The sequence below is a fragment of the Tachyglossus aculeatus genome, chromosome 11, assembly GCF_015852505.1.
Source record: "Tachyglossus aculeatus isolate mTacAcu1 chromosome 11, mTacAcu1.pri, whole genome shotgun sequence".
Lineage (NCBI taxonomy): Eukaryota > Metazoa > Chordata > Mammalia > Monotremata > Tachyglossidae > Tachyglossus > Tachyglossus aculeatus.
In genome coordinates this window covers 7,168,378-7,196,270 of record NC_052076.1, presented here as the reverse complement: position 1 = coordinate 7,196,270, position 27,893 = coordinate 7,168,378, and the positions used below count along the sequence as shown (strand labels likewise).

Sequence of the window (27,893 nt, the reverse complement as noted above, 5' to 3'; positions counted from 1 at the left end):
CCTTATGTTTCCCAGCTAATGCAAAAAGCCAGAAAGACGTACGGTGACTGAATTAGGCCAAGTGGGGGTCTGCGGTAGCTTCTGGACCACTGCTGGCTCTTCGTTTTGTATAAGATTTGCCAAGTCTCCAGCTGCTGCTGATCCACTCGGGGGAAGGTACGGCAACTTCCATTTTAGTATGACATGGATGGTGCCAGTAGGATGCTTTTCCGAATCCGTCAGCTCAAATGTACCTGTAAAAATCAGTTTAATTATAATTTACTGTGGTTTTTTTTTTTTTACTTTCAAATCCCCAGCATCAAAACTGGCCTCCCAGTTGATTTTTTTTTAAATTTTCAAGTCACAATGTAATTTTGACTCTGAGGATATGTTGAAGGCAAAAGAATCTTTAATGGGTTCGGGCTAAACACTCCTTTGAAGTCAAGCATTTTGAAAGATCTTGATTCTGATAGAAGCATGTTAACTGATGAATAATTGAATGGGTCCCTGAATATACTCAATTTTTACTTAAGAATAACAGATCTAGAGAGAACTTTTAGGTAACACAGTGCTTGATACATACAAAGCAGTTAATATTATTATTATTATTTAACCTCAATTGTACATTGGAATTTCCAAACAGATTTTTCTCTACCCAAAGACAAATTAAATAGCACTTTCCCTACTTGCAAACACAATTATTTTTACTATGCAATTTAAAAGTACCTATCTGCTACTAGGCGTACCCCCCAATGTTAGAGTCATGAATAGCCCAGCAGAAACAGAACCTAAGGATTAAAAGAAACAGACTTTATCTGAAAAGCTTTTCGAGCCTTTAGACTCTTTTCAAAAGAGGGAACTTAAGAGTGAAATCCATTTTTAATTCTTCTTTTAAAAGAAAGACATCTTTTAACAATGAAATCCCTGATCCAAGCAACCTTAATGCATTTCCAATGATCTCAGTACAATCTTTGGTTCAGAAAGCCCTGTACTTAATAATCATATTTATGGGCGTCCTTCTGCATGTTTTTTCCTTTAGCACGAAGAGATGATACATTTAATATTGGAGGTAACGAATCTTTCCTACAGTAAAGGATACAAGGGGAAACTGGTCATATTTTCATATTACCCTTGGCACATTTGAATAGTGGTAGGATATAGCATGCAAAGACCTGATTTTTAAAGACCGTACTCTTACCTGAGATATTTCTGTCATGTGCTAAAGAAATTAGAGGCACATTTGCTTTCCCTATGTAAATATCTTCTTGTGGCTCGCCATCGTCAAACACGTAAAATCTGAGGGTCTCTGACTTTAGGTACTTGTCTAAATCTGTGGTCATGGGCACAGGAAAGCACATGTGATCATCGAACCGCGGGTCATTGCTGTTCGGAATGATGGATGTGTCATGATCTGCAAAGTCAAAAAACTTGTACACAACATATGGACTTGGCTGCAGGTGGCTTGCTCGGGGTTGGAGGTTGTTGCAACATTTTACTGTAATATGGAGTTCGTTTAACTTGCCATCTGTGGCTACTGGTGAGCAGAGTTGGTCCGTTCTGGGTGTCGGCTGCCTCAACTATAATGAAAAAGGACAATTTCAATTTCAATTGTTACACTAATACTTCTAAAAGACAAAAACTGCAGCCAATTCAAAAATTAAATTATGACCAACTTCTGATGCACTAATTTCCTAATGAAATTCTACAAGAAGAAGCAGAGGGCTGTTTCCCATGTTGAACCATACGAGAGTTTCTGTCGCGAAGAGAGGACCGAGACATGGGAATTTAAACTCTTGTTCTTCCAGAACCAAATCTGGCAGTTTGATCATTAGACCATGCTTTGGGCTTCAAGTAAATCTTTATGCTTAGGTTGGCAGGAAGAATCTGAACAATATTAAATGTGTCATCTTTCATATTTGCAATTTTGCTAAAAAGGTCAGTTTCTCTCGCTTGGAAAAGGCCATCAATTTATGCTCTGGGGAGGAACCAGGGCTCCTCTATCTTTTTTATAAGGCTCCTTTTCCCTCTGCCTGTTTTCCTACAAGGTTTTTGAGTTCTCCTTTGCTCCAGATTACTGTCGGGGCTGCTTCTATCCATCATTCTTATACTTCTGACTCTAGACAGAAAAATGGCTAACATAACGTGAGCTCTTGGCCTCTCAACGAATAATAGACTCAAGGCCATTTATGAGTTTTTAAGCTATAGGATTTAATAAGCCATCTGGTCGATCTACTATTGATGCCCACGGCGGCCCAGTACTGTGGTGAGGAATCCTATGCTCAGCAACAGAGTTAGATGCAGCCCTTCATGTTTATCATTTCACTTAGCATTTTAGAGAGTTCACGTAAACTAATCATCTCAATGAAAAATAGGACCTGACTGAAAATGGCTTTTGACTCTTCCCCCCCAGCATCTATGTAAACATATATCTGTAAATATTCTAGCATAGACTGCAACCTCATTAAAGGCACGGGACGTGGCTATCAACTCTGCTGTATTGTACTCTTCCAAGTGCTTAGTACTGTGCTTTGCACACAGTAAATAATAATAAATATATAATTATGGTACTTGTTAAGTGCTAACTTTGTGCCAAGCCCTGTTCCAGGTGCTGGGATTGATACAAGTTAATCAGGATGGACAGAGTCCCTGTCCCACAAAGGGCTCACGCTCTTAATCCCCATTTTCCAGATGAGGTACCTGAGGCCCACAGAAGTAAAGTGACATGTCCAAGGTCACACAGCAGACAGGTGGCCGGGCCCGGATTAGAACCCAGGTCCTTCCAACTCCCAGGCCCATGCTCTACTAGGCTACGTTGCTCAATAAACATCACTGATGGAATGCAATTTTAGACCCTTAGCTTCAAGAATGACAAAGGAAAGTGGTTTTAGAGTAAAGACTTTCCAAGGATGAAGTATTGTAGGAGGAAAAGAATCTTATCTGAACAGTTCATAAAATAAAACTAACTTACCTGATGCATTTGGGCTGGTTCCTTAAAATTGGATGTAATATATCCCAGAGCTTTTGCCCGTTCTTTGTACAGCCTGATTGCTTGATCCATAGGAACCCTTAATCGAATCCAATATTCTACAGTGCCATAGTTTTGGATGTCTTCCCTCGTTCCTACAAACCAATTTACAGTCTCCTGTTCAGTTGTTTCTCAGTGAAGACATCTTAGTTAATACTTGGAAGCAGAAATACACATTAAATCGTGAGCATGAGCTGTGTAAATTCAATGATGGATGGAAAAATAACAGCAAACGTATAAAGTTGACACCATCAAGTTCTTCCTAGATTGCATTCTACTGTAGTTCAAATTCTCTTATCCTAATCCTAAGTAGTGGAGTTTGGATTACAAAGAATAAACACAAGCCCACTGTTGGGTAGGGACTGTCTCTATATGTTGCCAATTTGTACTTCCCAAGCGCTTAGTACAGTGCTCTGCACATAGTAAGCGCTCAATAAGTACGATTGATGATGATGACAAGTCGATTTGTAGTATATATTATTGTATATTACTTCGGAAAGACACACCAGGATCAAATAGCTTTATGTACAGAACTTCAAAGCTTGACTAAAGCTTTAGGAGTTACTACATACATAACACCCTTATCTTATGCCGTCGAGTTGTCTCCTACCCATAGCAACACCATGGGCACATCTCTGCCAGAACACCCCACTTCCATCTGCAATCGTTCTGGTAGTGCATCCCTAGAGTTTTCTTGGGAAAAATTCGGAAGTGGTTTACCATTGCCTCCTTCCACGTAGTAAACATGACTCTCTGCCCTAAATTCTCTCCCATGCCGCTGTTGCCCAGCAAGGGTGAGTTTTGACTTGGAGCACGTTGCCTTCCACTTGCTAGCCACTGCTCAAGCTGGGAATGGAAGGGGTATGCCTCTGCTTGACTTTCCCTCCCATAGTGGAGACTGGTAGCACCATGTTACATGTTACGTTACCGACAACCTCATTCACACCTCCTCAGCCCTCCCATGCTAGTTGACTGTTCGCTCCCCTCCCCAGGTATCTCTGCTCCCTGACCCCCCTTAACTGGCCCACCCTACTCCAGCTCTTAATAGTTTGTATCTGCTCTCTGTGGCATCATTGTTTGCCAATTCTATTATTGCCATAGCATATTGATTGCTTAACTACACCCTGTGATGCCATCGCCTACTTTTATCATTGCTACTGTTTTATTGCTTCTGCATCTCAATTGTTAACCCCCCGCTGTACTGTCACTTGCCCTGCTGACCTCACCATGAACTTTCAGTTCCCTTGCTCCCAACTGCCATTCCCATTCTTCACCTTCCCCTTCCCCTCCCCCACCCAGCTGTTTCCCTCCCTCTCACCCACCAAGACTGCTCCCCCTCAACCCCTACCAAGGATTCCTCTGTACCAGCGCAGGTCCTCTGCTTCTCCCTCCCGGCCCCCCTCCTCCACTTCTCCCCGCCCCCACCCCATCCCAGTTCTCCTTTCCCATCGCCACCCCCCTTCCCACTCTCCCCGCCCAGGCCCCCGCCAACTCATCCCAATCCAAACCCTCCCCACCCCTTGCACCCTTCCCCCTCCCTCCCCACCCTCGACAGCTGATGCCAAGTGTGGCCTCTGGAACCCCCGCTCCGTTTTAAGTAAGATTCCTTTCATCCTGGACCTTTTCCTTTCCAGTTCTCTACTCCTCCTCGCCCTAACTGAAACATGGCTGTCGGCGGATGACACGGTCTCTTCTGCTGCTCTCTGCAGTGCAGGCCTCTTCTTCTCCCACTCCCCCAGACTCACTGGAAAAGGAGGAGGTGTCGGTTTCCTTCTCGCCCCCCAATGTCGCTTTCGCACTATCCCTCCTCCCCCTTCCCTTTCCTTCCCTTCCTTTGAAGCCCACATTATTCGCCTCTACCACCCCCTCCAGATTCTTGTAGCCGTCATCTACCGCCCTCCGGGCCCCACTTCCAACTTCTTTAACGACTTTGACCCCTTCCTCACATTCCTTCTCTCCTTCTCCATGCCCACTCTGATCCTCGGAGACTTCAATATCCACATGGATATCCCTAACGACTCCTCTGCAGCCCGCCTTCTATCTCTCCTTGACGCTGCCAACCTCTTCCTCCACCCCACCTCACCCACTCACCAACTTGGTCATACCCTCGACCTCATCATCTCCTACCGCTGCACTGTGTCCACCCTCACCAACTCTGTGATCCCTCTCTCTGATCATAATCTTCTCACCTGCATCCTCACTCACACTCCTTTCCCCTGTAAATCCGTATTACTCCCTCACAGAGATCTCCGTTCTCTGGACCCCACCCATCTTTCGGAATGCCTCACACCCCACCTCGCCGCCCTCTCCTCTCTACCCAGTCTTGATGATCAGATTACTGCTCTCAACTCTACCCTTTCTACTCAGCTAGACTCGCTCGCTCCCCTTTCCCTTCGCCGCTCTCGCACCACTAACCCACAGCCCTGGATCACTGCCACTGTCCGCCTCCTTCGCTCTTATGCTCGAGCTGCCGAACGCTGCTGGCGAAAGTCTAAACACCATGCCAACCTCGTTCACTTCAAGTTTATCCTTTCCTGCCTTAACTCAGCCCTCTCTTCTGCCAGACAAAACTATTTCTCCTCCCTTATTGACACCCATGCCCATCACCCCCGCCAGCTCTTCCGTACATTCAACTCCCTTCTCAGGCCCCCGGTTCCTCCCCCTCCTCCTTCCCTCACCCCCAACGATCTGGCCTCCTACTTCATTAGCAAAATTCAATCCATCAGGTCCGACCTCCCCAAAGTCTCTTCCCCCCTTTCTCCAACCCCCCGGCTCTCAACATTCTCTACTACTCTCCCATCCTTCCCAGCGGTATCCTCAGAGGAACTCTCCTCCCTCCTCTCAAGTGCTACTCCGGCCACCTGTGCTTCTGACCCCATTCCCTCTCATCTTATGAAATCTCTCGCTCCATCCCTTCTCCCCTCCTTAACTTCCATCTTCAACCGCTCACTCTCCACTGGTTCCTTCCCCTCTGCCTTCAAACATGCCCATGTCTCTCCCATCCTAAAAAAACCCTCTCTTGACCCCACCTCACCTTCTAGTTATCGTCCCATATCCCTCCTACCATTCCTTTCCAAACTCCTTGAACGAGTTGTCTACACGCGCTGCCTAGAATTCCTCAACAACAACTCTCTCCTCGACCCCCTCCAGTCTGGCTTCCGTCCCCTTCATTCCACGGAAACTGCGCTCTCAAAGGTCACCAATGACCTCCTGCTTGCCAAATCCAACGGCTCATACTCTGTCCTAATCCTCCTCGACCTCTCAGCTGCCTTTGACACTGTGGACCACCCCCTTCTCCTCAACACGTTATCTGACCTTGGTTTCACAGACTCCGTCCTCTCCTGGTTCTCCTCTTATCTCTCCGGTCGTTCTTTCTCAGTCTCTTTTGCAGGCTCCTCCTCCCCCTCCCATCCTCTTACTGTGGGAGTTCCCCAAGGTTCAGTGCTTGGTCCCCTTCTGTTCTCAATCTACACTCACTCCCTTGGTGACCTCATTCGCTCCCACGGCTTCAACTATCACCTCTACGCTGATGACACCCAGATCTACATCTCTGCCCCTGCTCTCTCCCTCTCCCTCCAGGCTCGCATCTCCTCCTGCCTTCAGGACATCTCCATCTGGATGTCCGCCCGCCACCTAAAGCTCAACATGTCGAAGACTGAGCTCCTTGTCTTCCCTCCCAAACCTTCTCCTCTCCCTGACTTTCCCATCTCTGTTGACGGCACTACCATCCTTCCCGTCTCACAAGCCCGCAACCTTGGTGTCATCCTCGACTCCGCTCTCTCATTCACCCCTCACATCCAAGCCGTCACCAAAACCTGCCGGTCTCAGCTCCGCAACATTGCCAAGATCCGCCCTTTCCTCTCCATCCAAACCGCTACCCTGCTAATTCAAGCTCTCATCCTATCCCGTCTGGACTACTGCACTAGCCTTCTCTCTGATCTCCCATCCTCGTGTCTCTCTCCACTTCAATCCATACTTCATGCTGCTGCCCGGATTATCTTTGTCCAGAAACGCTCTGGACATATCACTCCCCTCCTCAAAAACCTCCAATGGCTACCGATCAATCTGCGCATCAGGCAGAAACTCCTCACCCTGGGCTTCAAGGCTCTCCATCACCTCGCCCCCTCCTACCTCACCTCCCTTCTCTCCTTCTACTGCCCAGCCCGCACCCTCCGCTCCTCCACCACTAATCTCCTCACTGTACCTCGCTCTCGCCTGTCCCACCATCGACCCCTGGCCCACGTCATCCCCCGGGCCTGGAATGCCCTCCCTCTGCCCATCCGCCAAGCTAGCTCTCTTCCTCCCTTCAAGGCCCTGCTGAGAGCTCACCTCCTCCAGGAGGCCTTCCCAGACTGAGCCCCTTCTTTCCTCTCCCCTCGTCCCCCTCTCCATCCCCGTCTTACCTCCTTCCCTTCCCCACAGCACCTGTATATATGTATATATGGTTGTACATATTTATTACTCTGTTTATTTATTTATTTATTTATTTTACTTGTACATTTCTATCCTACTTATTTTATTTTGTTGGTATGTTTGGTTCTGTTCTCTGTCTCCCCCTTTTAGACTGTGAGCCCACTATCGGGTAGGGACTGTCTCTATGTGATGCCAATTTGTACTTCCCAAGCGCTTAGTACAGTGCTCTGCACATAGTAAGCGCTCAATAAATACGATTGATTGATTGATTGATTGATTGGTAGAGTACTGGAAACTCTCCAGGTGTGACACTGAGAGGAGACATAACATCCTACCAAATGATATCACCAGCCTCTCTTCACTTCAGTCCAAGTTCCCTAGCCTCCTGAAAGCATCAATGCATTCAGTGCATATAATAAAATAATAATGGTAATAATAATTACGATAGTGGTATTTGTTAAGTGCTTACAGTGAACTAAGTGCTGGGGTGGATACAAGATAATCAGGTTGGACACGGTTCCTGTATAACACAGGGCTAATGGTCTAAGTAAGAGAGCGTAGGAACTGAGGCACAGAGAACTTAAATGACTTGGGCCAAGGTTGCACAGCACGCAAGCAGAAGAGCTAAGATTAGAACTTAGGTCCTCTGACGCCCAGGCCCAGGCTCTTTCCACTAGGCCACACTGCTTTCTTTTTATCATCAATCGTATTTATTGAGCGCTTACTATGTGCAGAGCACTGTACTAAGCGCTTGGGAAGTACAAATTGGCAACATATAGAGACAGTCCCTACCCAACAGTGGGCTCACAGTCTAAAAGGGGGAGACGGAGAACAAAACCAAACATACTAACAAAATAAAATAAATAGAAAAGATATGTACAAATAAAATAGAGTAATAAATATGTACAAACATATATACATATATACAGGTGCTGTGGGGAAGGGAAGGAGGTAAGATGGGGGGGATGGAGAGGGGGACGAGGGGGAGAGGAAGGAAGGGGCTCAGTCTGGGAAGGCCTCCTGGAGGAGGTGAGCTCTCAGCAGGGCCTTGAAGGGAGTACAGCCCTCTCTTGCACTTGTACTCTTACTTATGTCCAGTCTTAGCCCTTGTATATGAATGCATATTCATATCTGCCTCCCCATATGAAGTGAAAGCTCCTTGTGGTCAAGGAAGAATTTCGTGCTTCTGCTGGATTCATTCATTCAATCGTACTTATTGAGCGCTTACTGTGGACAGAGCAATGTACTAAGCGCTTGGGAAGTACAAATCGGCAACATGTAGAGACGTCCCTACCCAACAATGGGCTCACAGTCTAGAAGGGGGAGACAGACAAAAAAACAAAACAGGTAGACAGGTGTCAATACCATCAGAATAAATAAATAGCTATATACACATCATTAATAAAATAGAGTAACAAATATGTACAAATATATACAAGTGCTGTGGGGAGGGGAAGGGAGTAGGGCGGAGGGAGGAGAGGGGAGGAGGAGAGGAAAAATGGGGGGCTCAGTCTGGGAAGGCCTCTTGGAGGAGGAGAGCTCTCAGTAGGGCTTTGAAGGGAGGAAGAGAGTTAGTTTGGCAGATGTGTGGAGGGAGGGCATTCCAGGCCAGGGGGAGGACGTGGGCTGGGGGTCGACGGCGGGACAGGCGAGAACGAGGCTCTGTGAGGAGATTAGCGGCAGAGGAGCGGAGGGTGCGGGCTGGGCTGGAGAAGGACAGAAGGGAGGTGAGGTAGGAGGGGGCGAGGGGATGGACAGCCTTGAATCAGAGAGTCATGAGTATCTCTCAAGCACTTAACTTGGTAGGTGATCAATTAAGTATTATTACTATAAATACTACCAGCCTGAAAGAGAAGGTGTGCCTCTCAAAAATACTCATGACCACAGGAAGCGGTTTGCACTGGAGAAAGAGCCCCAGTGAGCAGAAAATTAAACGTGCATTCAGGAATATCGGTTCATCTGTAAAGTGGGTTTTCACTTCATGGTTTGAGTAGAAATGGACAGTAGAATTTGGGTACATTTTCCAGACAGTATATCTCTGTCAGGAGACAGAGCGATTGTGCTGTTGGAAGAATTTGTGGTGCACATATGCAGCAATGGACATGAGGTATTAATAATAATAATAATGATGGCATTTGTTAAGCACTTACTATGTGCAAAGCACTGTTCTAAGCACTGGGGAGGATACAAGGTGATCAGGTTGTCCCACAGGGGGCTCACAGTCTTAATCCCCATTTGACAGATGAGGGAACTGAGGCCCAGAGAAGTGAAGTGACTTGCCCAAAGTCACACAGCTGACAGTTGGAGGAGCTGGGATTTGAACCCGTGACCTCTGACTCCAAAGCCCGGGCTCTTTCCAGTGAGCCACGCTGCTTCTCTTTACCTTAACATCTGTGTTATGCATTATTATCAAACTGACTGCCCCCAATATCTATAGATTACCAAGAAAATTGGCACTTATAATGATCTAGTGAAATTAAACAGAGCCAACTGATTGGAACTTGTATAAAAAGATATGGAGACTTTTACAGTTGGAATAAAAATAGACGTTTGTCTATGGGCAATGTATTCTGGTGCCTCTTAATGGAGGTAGCGATAAACAGGAAACAGTAAAGAGTAATAATAATAATTATAATAATTAGGGTATTTGTTAAGGTATGTGTCAAGCAATGCACTAAGTGCTGGAATGGACACAAGCAACAGGAAATGAGAAACAAAGAGGGCAGGACAGCCAACACCTTGGAGTAAACACAGTAGGAAGCAGGAGGCTTTAAGTGTTGGTTCATGGGCTCTGCCCTGCCTTGCTCTTCAGCTATGCAGTTATCATCTTAAGAACTAATTTCACTGAGGAATTCCACTCCCCTTTTTCCAATACTCCCTTGTTTTTCAATCAGGCAAAATCGGGATGGGTAAAATATTGGCACGAACTTCTAAAAACGGAAATAACGCCAGTTTATCTTTTTTCCCCACAACGTATGACTTTATTGCACCCTGAACTGGCTTATTAATTTAGGACATAGTAAAAAGCAGTATGCTCAGTTATTTTTCAAACTGGACTTTCTTTTGAACTCAGCAGTTCATGTAGAACTGACAAAACTCTTTGGTGTAAAATGACAAAAGTAAACACCAAAAGAAACATATAAAGGAAAAAGAAAGGTGGTCAATAGACCACCTTGCTAGGTCTTTCCTTGTTTCTTCTGCTGCTCTTAAGAGGAAGAGACAGAATAGATAGATGAGAAAACACAGAATAGACTGCGTCCAACCTGGCAATCTCGCATTTGCCCCAGCGCTTAGTACAGTGCCTGGCACACAGTAAGCGCTTAACAAGTATCACAAAAAATAGATGGTGACTTTATATTATAAATTACTTACTTATTCATATTAATTTCTCTCTCCCCTCTAGGCTATAAGCTTATTACAGGCAGACAACATATCTGCTAAATCCGCTGTACTGTACTCTCCCAAGCGCTGAGTACAGTGCTCTGCATACAGTAAGTGCTCAATAAATGTGATTGATCAATTGATCAGAAATGTCTGAAGCATGCTAACCAAGCACCACAGCTGCTGAATTCACACCCTGAATTCTGTCATTGATTGATTACTGATTTCAAAATGCCGGTCAAAACCAGCGAGGTCTCAAGTTTCACCTATACTGGGTCCTGACTGAACTAACGGAATAAATCTAGACGATATCTTTCAGGGCTATGAGTCTATCTAATAGTATTAAGTCTGGCAGTCTATTCTGAAAGTATTATATGGCTTTACTAAAGATCTAGATACTTGAGTTGATAGAAATCATTTTGGTAAAATAGAAAATATGTACGCTTTAACTACTCAATATAATAATAGGCACCCAGCTGTATTATTAAGAGCCCACACTGGGGTAGAACCAGAGCGCTGTACTAAGCGCTTGGACGAGTACATTATAACAATATAACAGACACAATCCCCGCTCACAAGAACTAGGGCAGGGGATGGGTCTGCTAATTCTGTTGTATTGGACTGTCCCAAGCGCTTAGTACAGTGCTCTGCATGCAGTAAGTTCTCAAATTCATTCATTCATTCAATCGTATTTACTGAGTGCTTACTGTGTGCGAATCACTATACTAAACCCTTGGGAGTATAATACAACAACAGACACACTGCCTGCCCACAACGAGCTCCCAATTCTCCCCCTCTATAGAGGAGACAGACATCACTATAAATAAATAAATACCACTGATTGATTGATTGATTTCAGGATTTACACGAGTTGCTAGTCATGGCCACAAAGGAAATTTCAATTAAAAAGAGGGCACTCGGCCCAGGCAAACAAATAGGCATCTATTGAAATCTGTGGACTCGATCTTACCAACTAAAATTGCTCTTCCAAAGACCCGTCCATTCTTTTCCAGGATTTCATGGAATCGCATTTGACCCACTGCCACCGTTTCGTAATCGGTGCTATAGGCCTGGTGGACTTCCAGAGTGACGGTATTCTTCTGGATATACTGCAAAAAGAAATCGTTGACATGTACGTGGTACTGGGAGGTGAAGTTATATTCGGGCTGAAGGCCACGCACCACAGGGGTGGTCTGGAGTTCAAAATCATAGAAAGCATAGGTGCAGAAGGTGGCGGGCTCTCGGTCTCCTAATGGGTGTATGGCTTCAGGAGAAAAGATCACTTTGCTGATGTGGATTTCGAATAGGTTCTCGCCTCGCTCCAAGTGCACTGTTTCATCGAATTCATCCACTGGATCACCGGGCATGATATCGGGTTTAAATCTGTATTGCTTGGTGCCGTAGGCAATATCCTTCAGTTGCGCTGTAACAGAAGACAGGAGATTGATCAATTAATATAATCAATCACATTTATCAAGTGCTTACTGGGTGCAGAGCACTCTCCTAAGCGCTTGAGTGGGAGTATAACAATATAAAACAGACTTAGTAGACATGTTCCCTGCCCACAACGAGTTTACAGTCTAGAGGACGTACAGGGGTGAGAATTGCTATTTGAGAGAGTGACCAGGACTGTAATATTTTTTTTAATGGCATTTATTAAGCGCTTACTATGTGCAAAGCACGGTTCTAAGCGCTGGGGAGGATACAAGGTGATCAGGTTGTCCCACGGGGGGCTCACAGTCTTAATCCCCATTTTCCAGATGAGGGAACTGAGGCGCCGAGAAGTGAAGTAATAGTACTGAATATGTAAGTTATCCAAACTGCTATCACACTGAGCCAAGCACTTATCACATCCCACCTTGACTACTGAATCACTATCTTTGCTGACCTCCCTGCCTCCCGTCTCTTCCAACTCGAGCAATTACTTCACTCTGTTGCCTGGATTGTATTTCTGAAAAATGGTTCAGTTCACATCTCTCCACCACCCACCCACTTCCGCCTCAAAGGGAAATTCTTTACCATGGGTTTTCAAGCACTTAAGCAGATGGCCCTCTCCTATCTGACCTCGTCAATTTTCTACTACAACCCGGTTTGGCATATTTCCCTCCAGCAATGCCAACATACTCACTGAACCCCGATCTGGCTTATCTCGGTGTCGACTCCTTGCCCACGTCCTGCCTCTGGTCTGAAACTCCCTCTCCTTTTCATGTGATAAATGGCCATCTTCAAAGTCTTATTAAAATTATATCTCCTCCAAGAGGCTTTCCTAGACTAATCCCTCATTTTCCCTACTCCCTCCTCCTTCAGCCGTTGCCCAGGCATTTGGACCTGTCCCCTTTAAGCACTGGATATTCACCCCACCCTCAGCCCCAAAGCACTTATATACAAGCTTAATGGATACAGCATGGGCCTAAGAGTCAGAAGGACCTGGGTTCTAATCCCGGCTCCACCACTTGTCTGCTGTGTGATCCTGGACAAGTCACTTCACTTCTCTGTGCCTGAGTTACTTCATCTGTAAAATGGGGATTAAGATTGTGAGCCCCAGTGAGACAGGGACTGTGTCCAACCTGATCACTTTGTATTTATGCTGGTGCTTAGTACAGTGCCTGCCACATAGTAAGCACTTAACAAATACCACAGAAAGGAATACAGTCACCTAATCATAATAACAAATGGGGAGTTAAAACTTAGATTTAAGGGACCAGATTTCCCAAATTTAGAATTTTCATCTTTTCTGAGTTAACTCATCATCATCAATCGTATTTATTGAGCACTTACTATGTGCAGAGCACTGTACAAAGCGCTTGGGAAGTACAAATTGGCAACTCCTAACTAGTTAACTGATCCTCTGGCAAAGCATGCTTTCTTCCTTGGTTAGACTGGTTTGCTCTTCCAAACTGAAAGATGACATCTTCACTTTTGCTTTGCACTTTATACCTGCCCACAGAGTCCACTGATATGGCCAAGAAACATCTTGGTTTACGCATGCTGTACCTTCTAGTTTTTGAATGCGCGCTGCCCTGATATCAAGAAGATGAACATACTGCTCCAGTTTCAGTTCATAGTCTTGCTGGAAATCTTCCATTTTCTGGGTCACTGCCTCAACTTCCATCTAAAACACACAATAGAATTGAAGATAAGGAGATAACTTTTAAGATTCACCCAAAATGAAGGCATCATTTGTTTGTCTCAATCCAATATTGTGGATGAATTTTTACCCAATGGGGTCTGTTTATAATAATAATAATAATGGCATTTATTAAGCGCTTACTATGTGCAAAGCACTGTTCTAAGCGCTGGGGGGGGATACAAGGTGATCAGGTTGTCCCAAGGAGGGCTCACAGTCTTAATCCCCATTTTCCAGATGAGGTAACTGAGGCACAGAGAAGTGAAGTAACTTGCCCAAAGTCACACAGCTGACAATTGGCAGAGCCAGGATTTGAACACATGACCTCTGACTCCAAAGCCCGGGTTCTTTGCACTGAGCCACGCTGCTGTTTCACTAATCATCCTTGGTTTCAGACATTCCAGACTTGTGAATGCTTATTCAATCAGTAACTTCATTTATAAAAATGCATACGTATATGGTCAGGGGATGATCTTTTCACAAGCCCGGCGAAACTCTTGGGCTCAGTTTCCCAAAAGAGAAACAAGTTTACAATTTGAGTCTCTCTTCACCCCAGGTCATAACCTCCCAACTATCACCTCAGCACTTCCGTACAGAATGATTTCCCCTTTCAATTTGATATCTATTTGCCTTTCCGTCATTCCATTCTCTTGTTATAACCATTTATAGTTCTCTTATTCCTCCTAAATACATATAATTTTGTCACTCTCTTCTGTTAGACTGAAGTTCCTTGAGGGCAGGGTTCTTATTTTCTACTTCCTGTACTTTTCCCAGTGCTTAGACAGTGCACAGAAGGCACTCGATACATATTACTGACTGACTGAGTGATCAGCTGCTATTTTGTAGCTGTTGTGCTATTTTACTAAGAGCCTGAGGAGACGTGGAGGCTTGAACAGATGACCCTTGACTACTGAATGCCTTTCTTACCGCTCGAGACCTGGCCGCTCTCCTGATCCACCAGAGTTTCACCTTTCCCTTGGGATGGCCAAGATGGTCTCTATTTCCACACCACATTGTTTTTTCTTCATTCATTCTTTCAACTGTATTTATTGAGTGCTTACTGTGTGCAGGGCACTGTACTAAGCGCTTGGGAGAGTACAATATAACAATAAACAGACACATTCCCTGCCCTCGACGAGCTCACAGGCTAAAAATGACAGTGATTTATGATGTTATAATACTGGGGATTGCTAAGCTCACAATTTTAATTTATAACAAAGGATTATTGAATTTTGGGTTTCTATATTTCTATATTTTATATGTGGGTAGAAGGAATTAACTTGAAAAATGAAATATACTTTTAGGAAACTATACCATGATTGTCTACATTTTATTATCTCCCCCTTTCCATCCCCCCCATCTTACCTCCTTCCCTTCCCCACAGCACCTGTATATATGTATATATGTTTGTACATATTTTTTTACTCTATTTATTTATTTATTTTATTTGTACATATCTATTCTATTTATTTTATTTTGTTAGTATGTTTGGTTTTGTTCTCTGTCTCCCCCTTTTAGACTGTGAGCCCACTGTTGGGTAGGGACTGTCTCTATATGTTGCCAATTTGTACTTCCCAAGCGCTTAGTACAGTGCTCTGCACATAGTAAGCGCTCAATAAATACGATTGATGATGATGATGATTATCTGTGCCTTCTAGACTGTATCCCAGACATCATACCTGGTAATCTTTATTGATTTTGTGTTGCATTATTAACATATTCCTTGTTTTCTCGAGTTCTTGTATTGTTTCTGCATGTGTTGCTTGAAGTTCTCGTAGTGAATGTTCCATGTCCTTTTGGATGTCATCATCTACTTTCTCCAGAAAGGAGAGGTCCCCGCTTTTCTGCTCTTTTCGAGCCTAAAACAAATTTTTTTTTTGTTATTACACACAAAATTTCACTTGTCGCCCTGGGGTATTGGTCTGATGAGTTAATTGTATCACAGAGTACCCAGCCACCCTGACTTGGGAGTTTCAACCTAGTAGTGAAATCATAAGTGTAAATAACAGTTTCCTTGTGTGTAGGGGCCAAAGCAGTTAAGGTATTGAATGGGAATTTAAATAGCTACCTGCAATAACTGTAATTTAAAATGATACATTTGAGTCAAAGTGCAAACTGGAAAGCATAAGAAATGTGTATTTTTAGAATGGGGAGCAAGTTTTTTATGGTATTTGTTACGTGCTTACTATGTGACAGGCACTGTTCTAAGCGCTGGGGTGTATGCAAGATAATCAGGTTGGACACAGTCCCTGTCCCACATCACAATTTTAATTCCCATTTTACAGATGAGTTAACTGAGGCACAGAGAAGTGAAGTGACACAGACAAGGTCACACAGCAGACAAGTGGTGGAGCCGGAATTAGGACCCAGGTCTTTTTGACTCTTGGGCCCATGTCTATCCACTAGGCCATGCTGCTTCTTCTCTGAGATCTCAGATAACTTGTCTTTCGTCTTTTTCTATTTCTCTTTCACCTGATAAAGAGCTTCACAAAAGAGTTGCAAATGACCTTAGAGGAAAAATATTTTTGCAGGCTCTCTCTGTCAAAGAGCACAAACACTGACACCTAAGAACAAGTTTTGGTGATATTTTTAGAATTTAATATTTTAGTTAACAGCATGTGACCATGACCCGTAGAATCAGCAAACAAAAAGATGCTGCCATGTCTTATAGTTCTGAAATTTGAAAGCAAATTTTTTCTTTCCATAAATAGAAGTGCTCTAGATAACTGTCTTTAGTGCTAGTGTAATCCAATTTTTATGTTCTAATGAAATATGTACATAATTTAACTAAAGTGTCACTGCTACTTGGAGCTTTCCTGGCATAGAGAAATCATCTGCTAATTTGAAAGACACAAAAGGATCCCTCTGAAAATACTAAGTGTAAAGACGAGGGCCGCCGCTATATCAAGTTCAGGGGAACGGGGAGAGATGAAAGTCATGAAGCATTTCCAAAATAAAGTTACCTTTACAAGCATGAGAGCTTCACTGAATTCAGACACGTCAATATCACTCTCCTGAAACAGACACGGTGAATAAAGGCATTGGATGAGATGGAAATTCATTCATTCATTCAATCGTATTTATTGAGTGCTTACTGTGTGCAGAGCACTGTACTAAGCGCTTGGGAAGTACAAGTTGGCAACATATAGAGACGGTCCTTACCCAACAGCGGGCGGAAATGAATAATAGAGGCACATTCCAAATACACGATACATTTGCCCTGAACGGGACACTTGCCCGATATCATGAATTAATAATTTCAGTCTTAGCTTTGCATTCTTTAGCTTTTAGGAACAGTATTTGCTCTCTGTGTAAAATGTCAAATGACTATTTTGGTCATTTTATAAATGAGGAAAAAAGTCACCTTGCTGAAAAACTTCATGCGGTTTTCAAGTTCATCCAGCTGTTGCTTTTGTTCCAGATATTGCAGCTGGAGTTTTCTATTCTCTTGGGCGAGCACCTCATTCTGGTCTTAAAAATAAATAAAGTCCTGTTAGTTCAGCACAATTAGAACTCACGAATAAACCCGACGCTGCGCTTTCTTTTTCTTTCTATATGTCAGATTCCCCATTGGGTTACCTTGGCCAGGGTGGACAGTGAGCTATGAAGGATAACAGACCTGACCTGGACCGAGCAGTAGGAGAAGGAGAATGGGTTATAGGTATGCCTTCTCATTCAACCCTTGTCGCGGGATGGAATTTCAAAATATACTTTTTAATTGACACCATCATAGAGAGAACTCCCCTGAGTTTCACTAGGGCACGACAGAAAAAAAGTACAGGCCTCTGCTAATGCGAAGTAGAATTGCTGTCATTAAAGGGGGCCCTTTCATAAACCTACTGTATACTTTGTTTTGGTATCAGCTGACAAACTCATGTTAACAATAAAGGGAAAGCCTGTCCCTTGGTGCTACAATGCTACTCCAAGTTAAAATAGCAAAGAAAATATATTCCTCTAAATCTAAGCCCAATACTTACTTATTGAGGCTCCTGAATGGCATGGAAAAAACAAAAACGGTTTCTTTTAGTTTTCTAACTGCCTTTCTTCAAATCTCTATCTAGCTCTCCAGGGTCACAGACAGAAATACATTCACATATGACAGTAAAGTCCATTTACTACGAAAACCTTCTTCCCATCATTTAGGTACCTGCCACAGTGTCTTTGTTGTTTATATCTTTCCTTTCTTCCCCATAAGGGCCACTAATTTTCATTTTTACGTCACCACCAAAGTCCAACCCACACCTTACTGTTGCAGGGGGTAAAACGTCCTGAGGTAGAGGAGTAACTGGTGGGGCCGTTCCAATGGTGGTGAAGGTTTTTGACTGAAGAACCACTTAAGCTGGACATGCTAAGCAGGAATCCTAAAAACAGCCTGCTAATATGGGTGGCGAATACTGCAGCGGCTACTGAGGTGACTACCCCAGGAACTGTCTGCTGCTCTATGGCATTCAAGCCAAACACCAGTATCGTCCTCATCATCATCATCAAAATATTTGTTAAGCACTTACTATGTGCCAGGAACTGTACTAAGCACTGGAGCAGATTCAAGTTAATCGGGTTGGACACAGTTCTTGTCCCACATGGGGCTCCCAGTCTTAATCCCCAATTTACGGATGAGGTAACTAAGGCACAGAGAAGTGAAGTGACTATGCTGTGGGCCCTTGGGCCAAATGTCAATCTTGTAAGCAAAAAAGTTAGGTCCACTTTGCAATGTGCTGTACCCCTCCCTTGATTTTGCCAAAATGCCTGACTCCTGGTTTCAAAAGGGCTGAGAAGTGTTTCATCATGAAGCTGGCAATCTAAGAAGAGTACATCATGATGATGATGATGATGATGATGATTTGTTAAGCGCTTACTATGTGCAAAGCACTGTTCTAAGCGCTGGGGGGGATACAAGGTGATCAGGTTGTCCCACGTGGGGCTCACAGTCTTCACCCCCATTTTACAGATGAGGTAACTGAGGCCCAGAGAAGTGAAGTGACTTGTCCAAAGTCACACAGCTGACTTGTGGCAGAGCCGGGATTAGAATCCATGACCTCTGGCTCCAAAGCCCAGGCTCTTTCCACTGAGCCATGCTGCTTCTCTAGAATAATATAGATGCCTACAGTAATATAGATGAAGACCTGATGTAAAGAAGTTATATATTTCCTCTTTAGTTGTGGGGGAAAAAACCATTCTGGTGATTAAATATGCTTATCTATTTTATAACGAACAATAATAATGATTATGGCACTCATTAAGCCAAGGGCCAAGCACTGTTCTAAGCCCTGGGGTAGATACAAGTTAATCAGGTTGGACAAAGTCCACGTCCCACACGGGGCTCGTAGTCTTGATCCCCATTTTACAGATAAGGTAGCTGAAGTGAAGTGACTTGCCCAAGGTCACACAGCAGACATATGGTGGAGCCAGAATTAGAACCCAGGCCCTTCTGACTTCCAGGCTTGTGCTCTATCCACTAAGGCTAGCTGCTTGAAAAGAAGCCACCATGCTTGCTTTAGCCAGAGTGGCAGTTCCTCACACCGGAGAGCTATCCTGAGATCTTTGGTGAGTAGATGCCGAGAAAAAGCAAGGGTCCTTGAGGCGTGATTCATTCGTTCTTTCATTCAATCGTATTTATTGAGCGCTTACTGTATGCAGAGCACTGTACTAAGCGCTTGGGAAGTACAAGTTGGCAACATAGAGAGACGGTCCCTACCCAACAGCGGGCTCACAGTCTAGAAGGGGGAGACAGACAACAAAACAAAACATGATAACCCCCACATCACTGTCACCTCCTGGACCACACCGCCCTACCTGCTCCTCCAGTTTTCCATCATCATCATCATCAATCGTATTTATTGAGCGCTTACTATGTGCAGAGCACTGTACTAAGCGCTTGGGAAGTACAAATTGGCAACATATAGAGACAGTCCCTACCCAACAGTGGGCTCACAGTCTAAAAGGGGGAGACAGAGAACAAAACCAAACATACTAACAAAATAAAATAAATAGAATAGATATGTACAAATAAATAAATAAATAAATAAATAAATAAATAGAGTAATGATAGAGTTTCCACTCAGTTCAATCCATTCAATCATATTTATTGAGCGCTTACTGTGTGCAGAGCACTGTACTAAGCGCTTGGTACCACTGATGGATGTCCTGAAATCCCCATGCAGGGACAGGAGCAAGTGGACAAGAATAATGTTGCAGGGGCTCAAAAATTGGAAAAAAAAAAGGACTCCAGGGTCATAGCTCTGAACCAGAAATAGCTCCACCTGATTCAGAAATCTTCAATATTGTCAATCAATTCCATTCTCTCACCTCCTTCTTCTTCAAAATTAGTGGACCCACGTTGTCTCTCATCAGTTCATTGTGTTTGTTATGCGAGCCATCACAGGCAGTAAATGTTTTACAATGCCAGAACCTGCAATAAGCTGCTTTAGCGAGACACAGATCCTCAATGTTGATTTCATTCCCTACTTTGGGGTTTTCCTTCTGGATCTTGAGATTAATCAAGCTGATAGCCACTGAGGCTGGGAGCTGCTGCTGGCTGAAAAGACATTAGGCTGCTGGCTGACAGCGAACAGGTGAGACCCGCCCAGGCTAAGAACAGAATGGAGAGATACAGCCTGAAATCTCTGAACACGGGCCTCCTTTCTGGACTCCCTTTTCATGGCTAGGGCTACACAGGAAGAGACAAGGTACACTGGTTGTGAGGAAGACGCTTAATAAAAATAATAATAATAATAATAAGGAACAGTGGGATGTGTTCTCCTCCACGAGGCCTTCCCTGACTAAGCCCTCTTTTTCTCTTCTCCCACTCCCTTCTGCGTCGCTCGGACTTGCTCCCTTTATTCATCCGCCCCCCCCTCCCAACCTCCCAGCACTTATGTACCTATCTGTAATTTCTATTACTGCCCGTCTCCCCATCTAGACTATAAACTCATTGTGGGCAGGGAATGTGTCTGTTTACTGTTATAACGTACTCTTCCAAGTGGTTAGTACAGTGATCTGTACACGGTAAGCACTCAATAAATAAGAACGAATGAATGAATTAAGCACTTGCTATGTGCTGGATGAGGCATAGACCTGTCCCGCATGGGCTTGCAGTCTAAGGAGGATAGAAAATAGATATTTCATCCCTATTTTAACGGAGGAAGAAACTGAGGCATGGATAAGTCCAGTGACTTGCCATAGCAGGCAAACGGTAGAGCGGGAATTAGAACATGGGCCTCCTGATTCCCAGATCTGGGTTTGTTCCATTAGGCCATGCTGCTTCCCCTCTTCTCTTCTCCAGAGTGAGGAGCAGAAGATAAAAAGGATAGTAATTCCTATTTTTGAGAAGGTAATCCCGCAACTGAACTGTAGCTTTACTGCTGCTGGCTGGTTCTGAAGAGAGAGGCTGAAAGAAGCACGTTACCAGGACCAAGACGAGAGAGGGTTTTCAGAACAAGTGCTGCAGTTTCCAGGTGTTACCTGCTAGGATAGGGAGGAGAGCCCTTGAGAGAGAGAAGATCTCTACTGTGTTTTTGTAGGCCCATTTTTTCTCATTTATCTGGGTCCTTTTGAATTATATCCCTGATTTCTGAAGTTTTTAGCAACTTCACACTGTTCCGTGTCATCAGAAACACAGATGAGTTGAAATGCTAACAGGCCTAATCACCAATCAATCAGTGGTATTTATTGAGCACTTATCGTGTGCAGAACACTGCACTAAGTGCTTGTGAGAGTACAATATAACAGCATTGGTAGACATATTCCCTGTTCACAATGAGCTTACAGTCTAGCAGGAGCTTGCAGTCTAGGGGGATGAGGTCTTTTTCAGACAATAAAGATGATTCCCAATGAAAACTGTTGTTAGCTACCATCCATGGTCTCAAGATCTATATTGCACTATTATGTAATGCCAAATGTATATCCTGGAACTGGTTGAGAACTTAGAATTACAGCGATCAGACACATCTCTGAATTGTTCATGAAGCAAAATTAGGTGAATCAAGAGATTCCATATTTTTGACAGATGCTTCGAATTAGAAATTCAAAATTGCAGAAAAGCAAATTTGACACACTCAATATGGATTTGCTCCTTAACGTACAGATTCTGTTAGAGCAGTGTTGGGCAAACAAAAATATGTCTAACTATGGGGGAGAGGGACTGTGGGTAATCCACAGATGTACTTCCAGAAACCTATTTTACACTTGTGTATCTTTCAGTACAGCTGCCCAAGGAAGAAGAAAGGCAGAAAGGAATCAGCGTGACCTAATGGAAAAATACTGGGCCTGGGAAGCAGAGGACCTGGGTTCTAATCCCAGCTCTGCCACAGTTCTGCTGTGTGACTTAGGGTAAATCCCTTAACTTCTCTGTGCCTCAGTTCCCTCATCTGTAAAATGGAGACTAAGCCGGACTCTCTCCTACTGAAAGCGTGCGCCCCATGGGGGACAGAGACTGTGCCAACTGATTAACATGTATTTACCCTAGTGCTTAGAACAGTGCTTGACAAATAATAAGTGTTTAACAAATACCATAATTAAAAGAGACAGTCACACAGATTGCCTGGCGGGGTGCTGGCGATCAAATTAGTGCAGTGAAACTTGTATGTCCACTAACCCCAAAATCAGAACCTAGCACTGCTTGATTATTTAGAGGTAAACCTGCAAGACATAATGGAGTTTGTATCAGAGGTTGCTCTCCATGAAAAATTCTTTAGGCTGAGCTACCATTTAACACATAATGCCAGTAAAGCATCTATATTTTCTGTCTTGGCCTAATTCCCTTCATTAAATAATAATAATAATAATTTTTCCTCAAAATAAGATTTTTTTGAAGATTATTCTTTAATATTGGATAATTACTCCCTCACAATGACAAAAAATCCTGCTCTTTGTATATTTCCCATGGCTACAAACATATAATAATTTAATTCTTACTGATATAATTACTCCCTCACAATGACAAAAAAAATCCTGTTTTTTGTATATTTCCCATGGCTACAAACATATAATAATTTAATTCTTACTGATAGGGAACCAATATCCTGTCCCATCAGCTGTACTGATCGTTTATCCAGACATGAGTCCATTTTTATATCAACAGGAAAGTTCTTTGCATTTTCCACTAGTTACAAAGGAGGGTTTTAAACTTCAGATCGCTCCCCGGAGAAGAAACAGCTGTTGATATGATGTTCATTTTTATGTCTTCTCTTAAAGCTCTGGCCATATTATTTACTTTTCTGCTTAGGAGATTCAATCCCAAACACAAACATGATGGACTAAAGCAAGTCTCCTGGAAATGTTCCCCACTTTAGAAATTTGGCCTTGATTTGACAGCTCTTTCACCATTTGAAAGATGTAACATGGTATTACATTTGTTTATTGCATGCTGCAAAAAATTAGCAATCAAAGGGCCGATCTTATAAACCTTCAAAGTCTCTATTAGATACAAATGGGAGATTGAGTCTCGGTCTTTTTTTGTAATCAATATAGCCCACGCTCAGATTTCTTTGTTTTTCAGAGCTTGATTAATGGCCTGTTCTTTACATCCTATGATCATTTGTGACATTATTTTTGTTCTTCAGCCCAGATATTACTTGTCTCAAAACATAAGTTCACTTTAAAAAAAAAGTGGGCATCATTAGTTTGTAGACATCAGGCAGTCAGGCTATCTGCCTATGATTTGTTGGATTGGAAATATTATTTTGGTTTGCAAAAAGAAAGCCATTTTCGGGGTGGTATCGCTTAACGTTCCTTATACTTCTTTCTTAGTTTCTCCCAGTGATGATTTCAGAATAATGAAAGCAAAAGCTAATATACATATTAATATTCATGATGATCTCATTTTTGAATTTATGGGCTTTCATTCATTTATGTCTTACTATACTAAGAAAGTCTGGGCTTTCACTGATTTCCTATCAACACGGGGTTGCTGGTTGGAAGGGAGGTAAGGAAAAAAGTTGGACATAAGTTTGGCTTATTAGGGAACAAAATTTCCAAGTTTCCCTCACTGAATTTTATGTTGATTTATCCACCAATTTCTTTATAGTCAACATATAGCTGTTTTTCCCTTGAAAAACTAACGCTATTCAATAATCCTTCTGTCTGTTCTCATAATTTCTCGGCACTTAGGAAAAAAAACAGCAAATAAATAATAAAAAATGAGAATTTTTTTTAAATTGCCATCTAACCTTATTTATGATTTAAAAATCAGCAGGTTAAGCAAAACATCATTTAATTCAGATGAGAGAACATTTCATTCTGAAAGTTATGTTCTCTCAGCACAACATTTATAAATGGGGAACAGTGAACAATTCCACAAAACTATTTTCAGAGCTCCTTTGTGCTAATACCTTCAGCTGTGATCAATATAACCACATGCATTGTGCTGAACTATGCATTTCAGCTGAAGATAAAAAGTGGTTTCATGAGCAGGACTTTACATATGCAGTTAATTTAAACATTAGCCAAATGCAGGCTGCATTTACATATCCTTCCCCTGCACATTTACACAATCTGAAATGAATTTGTACTTGAATAAAGAGGTGAATATTCTTAAAAAAATAATTTGCTAGGGACATGAATGACTCCATGAAACCGGGGGAATGTCTTCCGACAAAAGAACCCATGCCAAGTGAAAAGTGTAATACTGGGTGAAAGAACTTCAGAGTAAAAATGCACCAATTTGAAGCTACAGTACAAACTTGAAATTTGAAATCTCGAGGGCTACTCTAAAACATCTAATGCATTTGACAGTTCTCCTAGTTTTAAATGGTACTTAATAATAATTCTGACATTAAAGTGCTTACTAGAAGCACTATTCTAAGCGCTGGGGTAGATACAAGTTAATCGGGTTGGACACAGCCCCTGTCCCACATGGGGCTCACACTTTTAATCCCCATTTTACAGATGAGGTAACTGAGGCACAGAGAAGTGAAGCGACTTGCCCAAGGTCACACAGCAGACATGTGGAGGAGCCAGAATTAGAGCCCAGGCCCTTCTGACTTCCATGCCTGTGTTTTATTCACAAAGCCACACTGCTTCTATGATGGAGAAAAAGTGGTTCAAAGGAAGGAATGTTTTACCACCACAGAATGCTTCCTCCACACAAAAATAAGCTGGTTGATCCAAATGTGACATCATTTTGAGAACCTGAAATTCTTGTTAAAAAAATGATTCCGCACAGTGAGTGCTAAAGAAGAGTTAAATGGAGAGAAGAAGCACTTATCCTATCTTCCCTTGATTACTGCAGCAGCCTCCTTGCTGACTTCCCTGTCTCCCGTCTCTACCCACTCTAGTCCACACTTCAACTTTTCCGCCTGGATCAATCTCCTACAAAACAGTTCAGTCCATGTTTTCCCACCTCTCAAGAACCTCCAGGGGTTGCCCATCCATCTCCACAAAAAAGAGAAACTCCTTCCCAATAGCTTTCAAGCTGTTCAATCACCTTGCCCCCTCCTACCTTACCTTTCTAATTTCCTACTACAACTCAGCCCAAAAGCTTTGATCTTCTAATGCCAACCTACTCACCGTACCTAGATCTTGACCATCCTGCCTCTGGCCAGGAACGCCCTCCCTTTTTATATTCACCAGACACTCATTCTCCGCACATTCAAAGCCTTACTGAAAACACATCTCCTCCAAGAGGCCTTCCCTGAGGAAACCCTCATTTTCTTTCCTCCTCCTTTCTTTGTCGCCCTTGCAATTCAGATTCGCTCCCTTTATTCACCCCTACCTCAGCACAACACTTACGTACATATATGTAATTATTTATTTCTATCAATGTTTGTCTCCCCCTCTAGACTGTGAACTCTCTGTGGGCAGGTAATGTGTCTACCTATTCTGTTATACTGTGCTCTCCAAAGTGCTTAGTATAGTGCCCTGTACACAGTAAGTGCTCACTAAATATGACTGATTGATTGATTATACTGAGAGCCCCCGGTCAGGCAAGGACTGTGTCTGACCTGATTTACCTGTACGTATCCCAGCACTTAGAAAAATGCTCATTAATAATAATGATAATAATAATAATAATGATGATGATGGCATTTGTTAAGCGCTTACTATGTGCAAAGCACCGTTCTAAGTGCTGGAGAGGATACAAGGTGATCAGGTTGTCCCACGGGGGGCTCACAGTCTTCATCCCCATTTTACAGTTGAGGTAACTCACACTCTGCACACAGTAAGCGCTCAATAAATACGATTGATGATGAGGTAACTGAGACAAACAGAAGTTAAGTGACTTGCCCAAAGTCACACAGCTGACAATTGGTGGAGATGGGATTAGAACCCATAACCTCTGACTCCAAAGCCCAGGCTCTTTCCACTGAGCCACGCTGCTTCTCTGAAAGCAATTACATAGCAAGCGCTAAACAAATGCCATAACATTAATAAAAAGGCAACCCACATTTTAGTAGTGTTGGTTTAGAACACCAGGGAATTATGCTGGCTGAATTCAGTACTTAACCTACAGAATGTTTTTATTTATAATTCTGTCATATCATTTGCAATATCGTGTACTCATGCTGTTTTCGTTGGTATTTTCACATAGGATTGTAACATACACAAGTTTGAATCTACTGGATAAGCATGAATATCTTAGAAATAACAGTCTTCTTAAGGTGTTGAACCTTGTCTCTTTTTTTTTTTAGTGGTCTTTGTTAAGCCCTTACTCTGTCTCAAACACTGTTCTAAGCACCTGGGTAGATATACATTAATGAAGCCAGATGCAATCTCTGTCCCATATGGAGCTCACAGTCTAAGAAGGAGGGAGAACAGGAACTGAATTCCCATTTTGTAGTTGAGGAGACTGAGGCACAGAGCAGTTAAGTGATTTGCCCAAGGTCACACGGCAGGCAAATGGCGGAGCCGGGATGTATAACAGTCACACTCTCCCCCTCTAGACTGTGAGCTTATTGTGGGCAGGGAATGTGTCTGTTTATTGTACTCTCCCAAGCGCTTAGTACAGTGCTTTGCCCACAGTAAGTGCTCAATAAATACAATGGAATGAATGAATGAACCTTTCTTGCCCACGATGAGCCTGCATTCTAGAGGGGGAGACAAACATTAATATAAATAAATACATAAAATTACTGGTCTCTGATTTGCTTTCAGACTGCAATAAAGCATTGGCAAAAGCCAATGGTCTCTGCACCTTAGGGTAGAAAATAAAATGTAACTTGGAAATAGCACAGGAAATTACATTTTATTTCCTGTGGCCTTAAAAATGTTTCCTCCTGTATCAGTGTCTCCAAATGTTAAAGGGAGGGATGAAATAAGATAAAACACGCTCCTTTCCTTTTGTCTGAGAACTGGAAACAGAATAACTGTCAAGAGCACTCTGGACTTTGACTATTACAAATGCAATAATCGGGTTCTACTCTCCATGAGAGCACTCTAAAAGGTTTATCATGTGTGGAGTTGTAAATAATTATTTGATGAAGTAAATGCTATTAATGTTACCTGAATCAGCGTGTAAAGCATTAAAGGGATATATACACCCCCACACACTTATTTGGTTATTAACGCAAAGCTTTTCTTAGTTGAGTTGATTTTGCGTTTTTCAAATGGACTCTCTAATGGCGCAGTGGATAGAGCACAGGCCTGGGAATCAGAAGGTCAAGGGTTCTAATCCCAGCTTCGCCACTTGTCCGTCGGGTGTCCCTGGGCAAGTCACTTCACTTCTCTGGGCCTCAGTTACCTCATCTGTAAAATGGGGATTGAGACTGGGAGCCCAGAGTGGAAAAGGGGCTGTTCAACCCAATCTGCTTGTATCCACCCCAGGGCTTAGAACAGTGTCTGGAACATAGTAAGAGCTTAACAAATACCATTATTATATTATTACTATGAATAAATGTCTGAGAGAGCCCGTGACAGCATCGCCTGGAATTTCAGCTGGATTAACAGATGTGAGCCAATAATTGCTTCTCCCTGGATCTGTGCAGAGGTTTCAGCTTTGGGAAAGTAATTCTGCCATTCGCTCTCTAGGTCCAG

At 43.0% G+C, this 27,893-nt stretch overlaps 1 protein-coding gene across 4 annotated transcripts in view; it reads right to left on the bottom strand.

Annotated features, from left to right (window-relative positions):
* Positions 1–27,893, bottom strand: part of RPGRIP1L (RPGRIP1 like) — a 128,608-nt gene that overhangs the window by 53,225 nt on the left and 47,490 nt on the right. For all 4 annotated transcript variants that reach the window (XR_005452893.1, XR_005452895.1, XM_038753709.1 and 1 more), the window contains exons 11-18: positions 17,290–17,396; positions 16,889–16,939; positions 15,605–15,784; positions 13,793–13,910; positions 11,769–12,221; positions 2,948–3,099; positions 1,178–1,556; positions 43–233 (exon numbers count right to left, since the gene is read on the bottom strand). Coding sequence is in view for 2 of the 4 variants with exons in the window: in XM_038753709.1 (XP_038609637.1) it covers positions 43–233; positions 1,178–1,556; positions 2,948–3,099; positions 11,769–12,221; positions 13,793–13,910; positions 15,605–15,784; positions 16,889–16,939; positions 17,290–17,396 (1,631 nt within the window). In the remaining 2 variants the exon portion in view is untranslated. The remainder of the gene's footprint in view (positions 1–42; positions 234–1,177; positions 1,557–2,947; positions 3,100–11,768; positions 12,222–13,792; positions 13,911–15,604; positions 15,785–16,888; positions 16,940–17,289; positions 17,397–27,893) is intronic.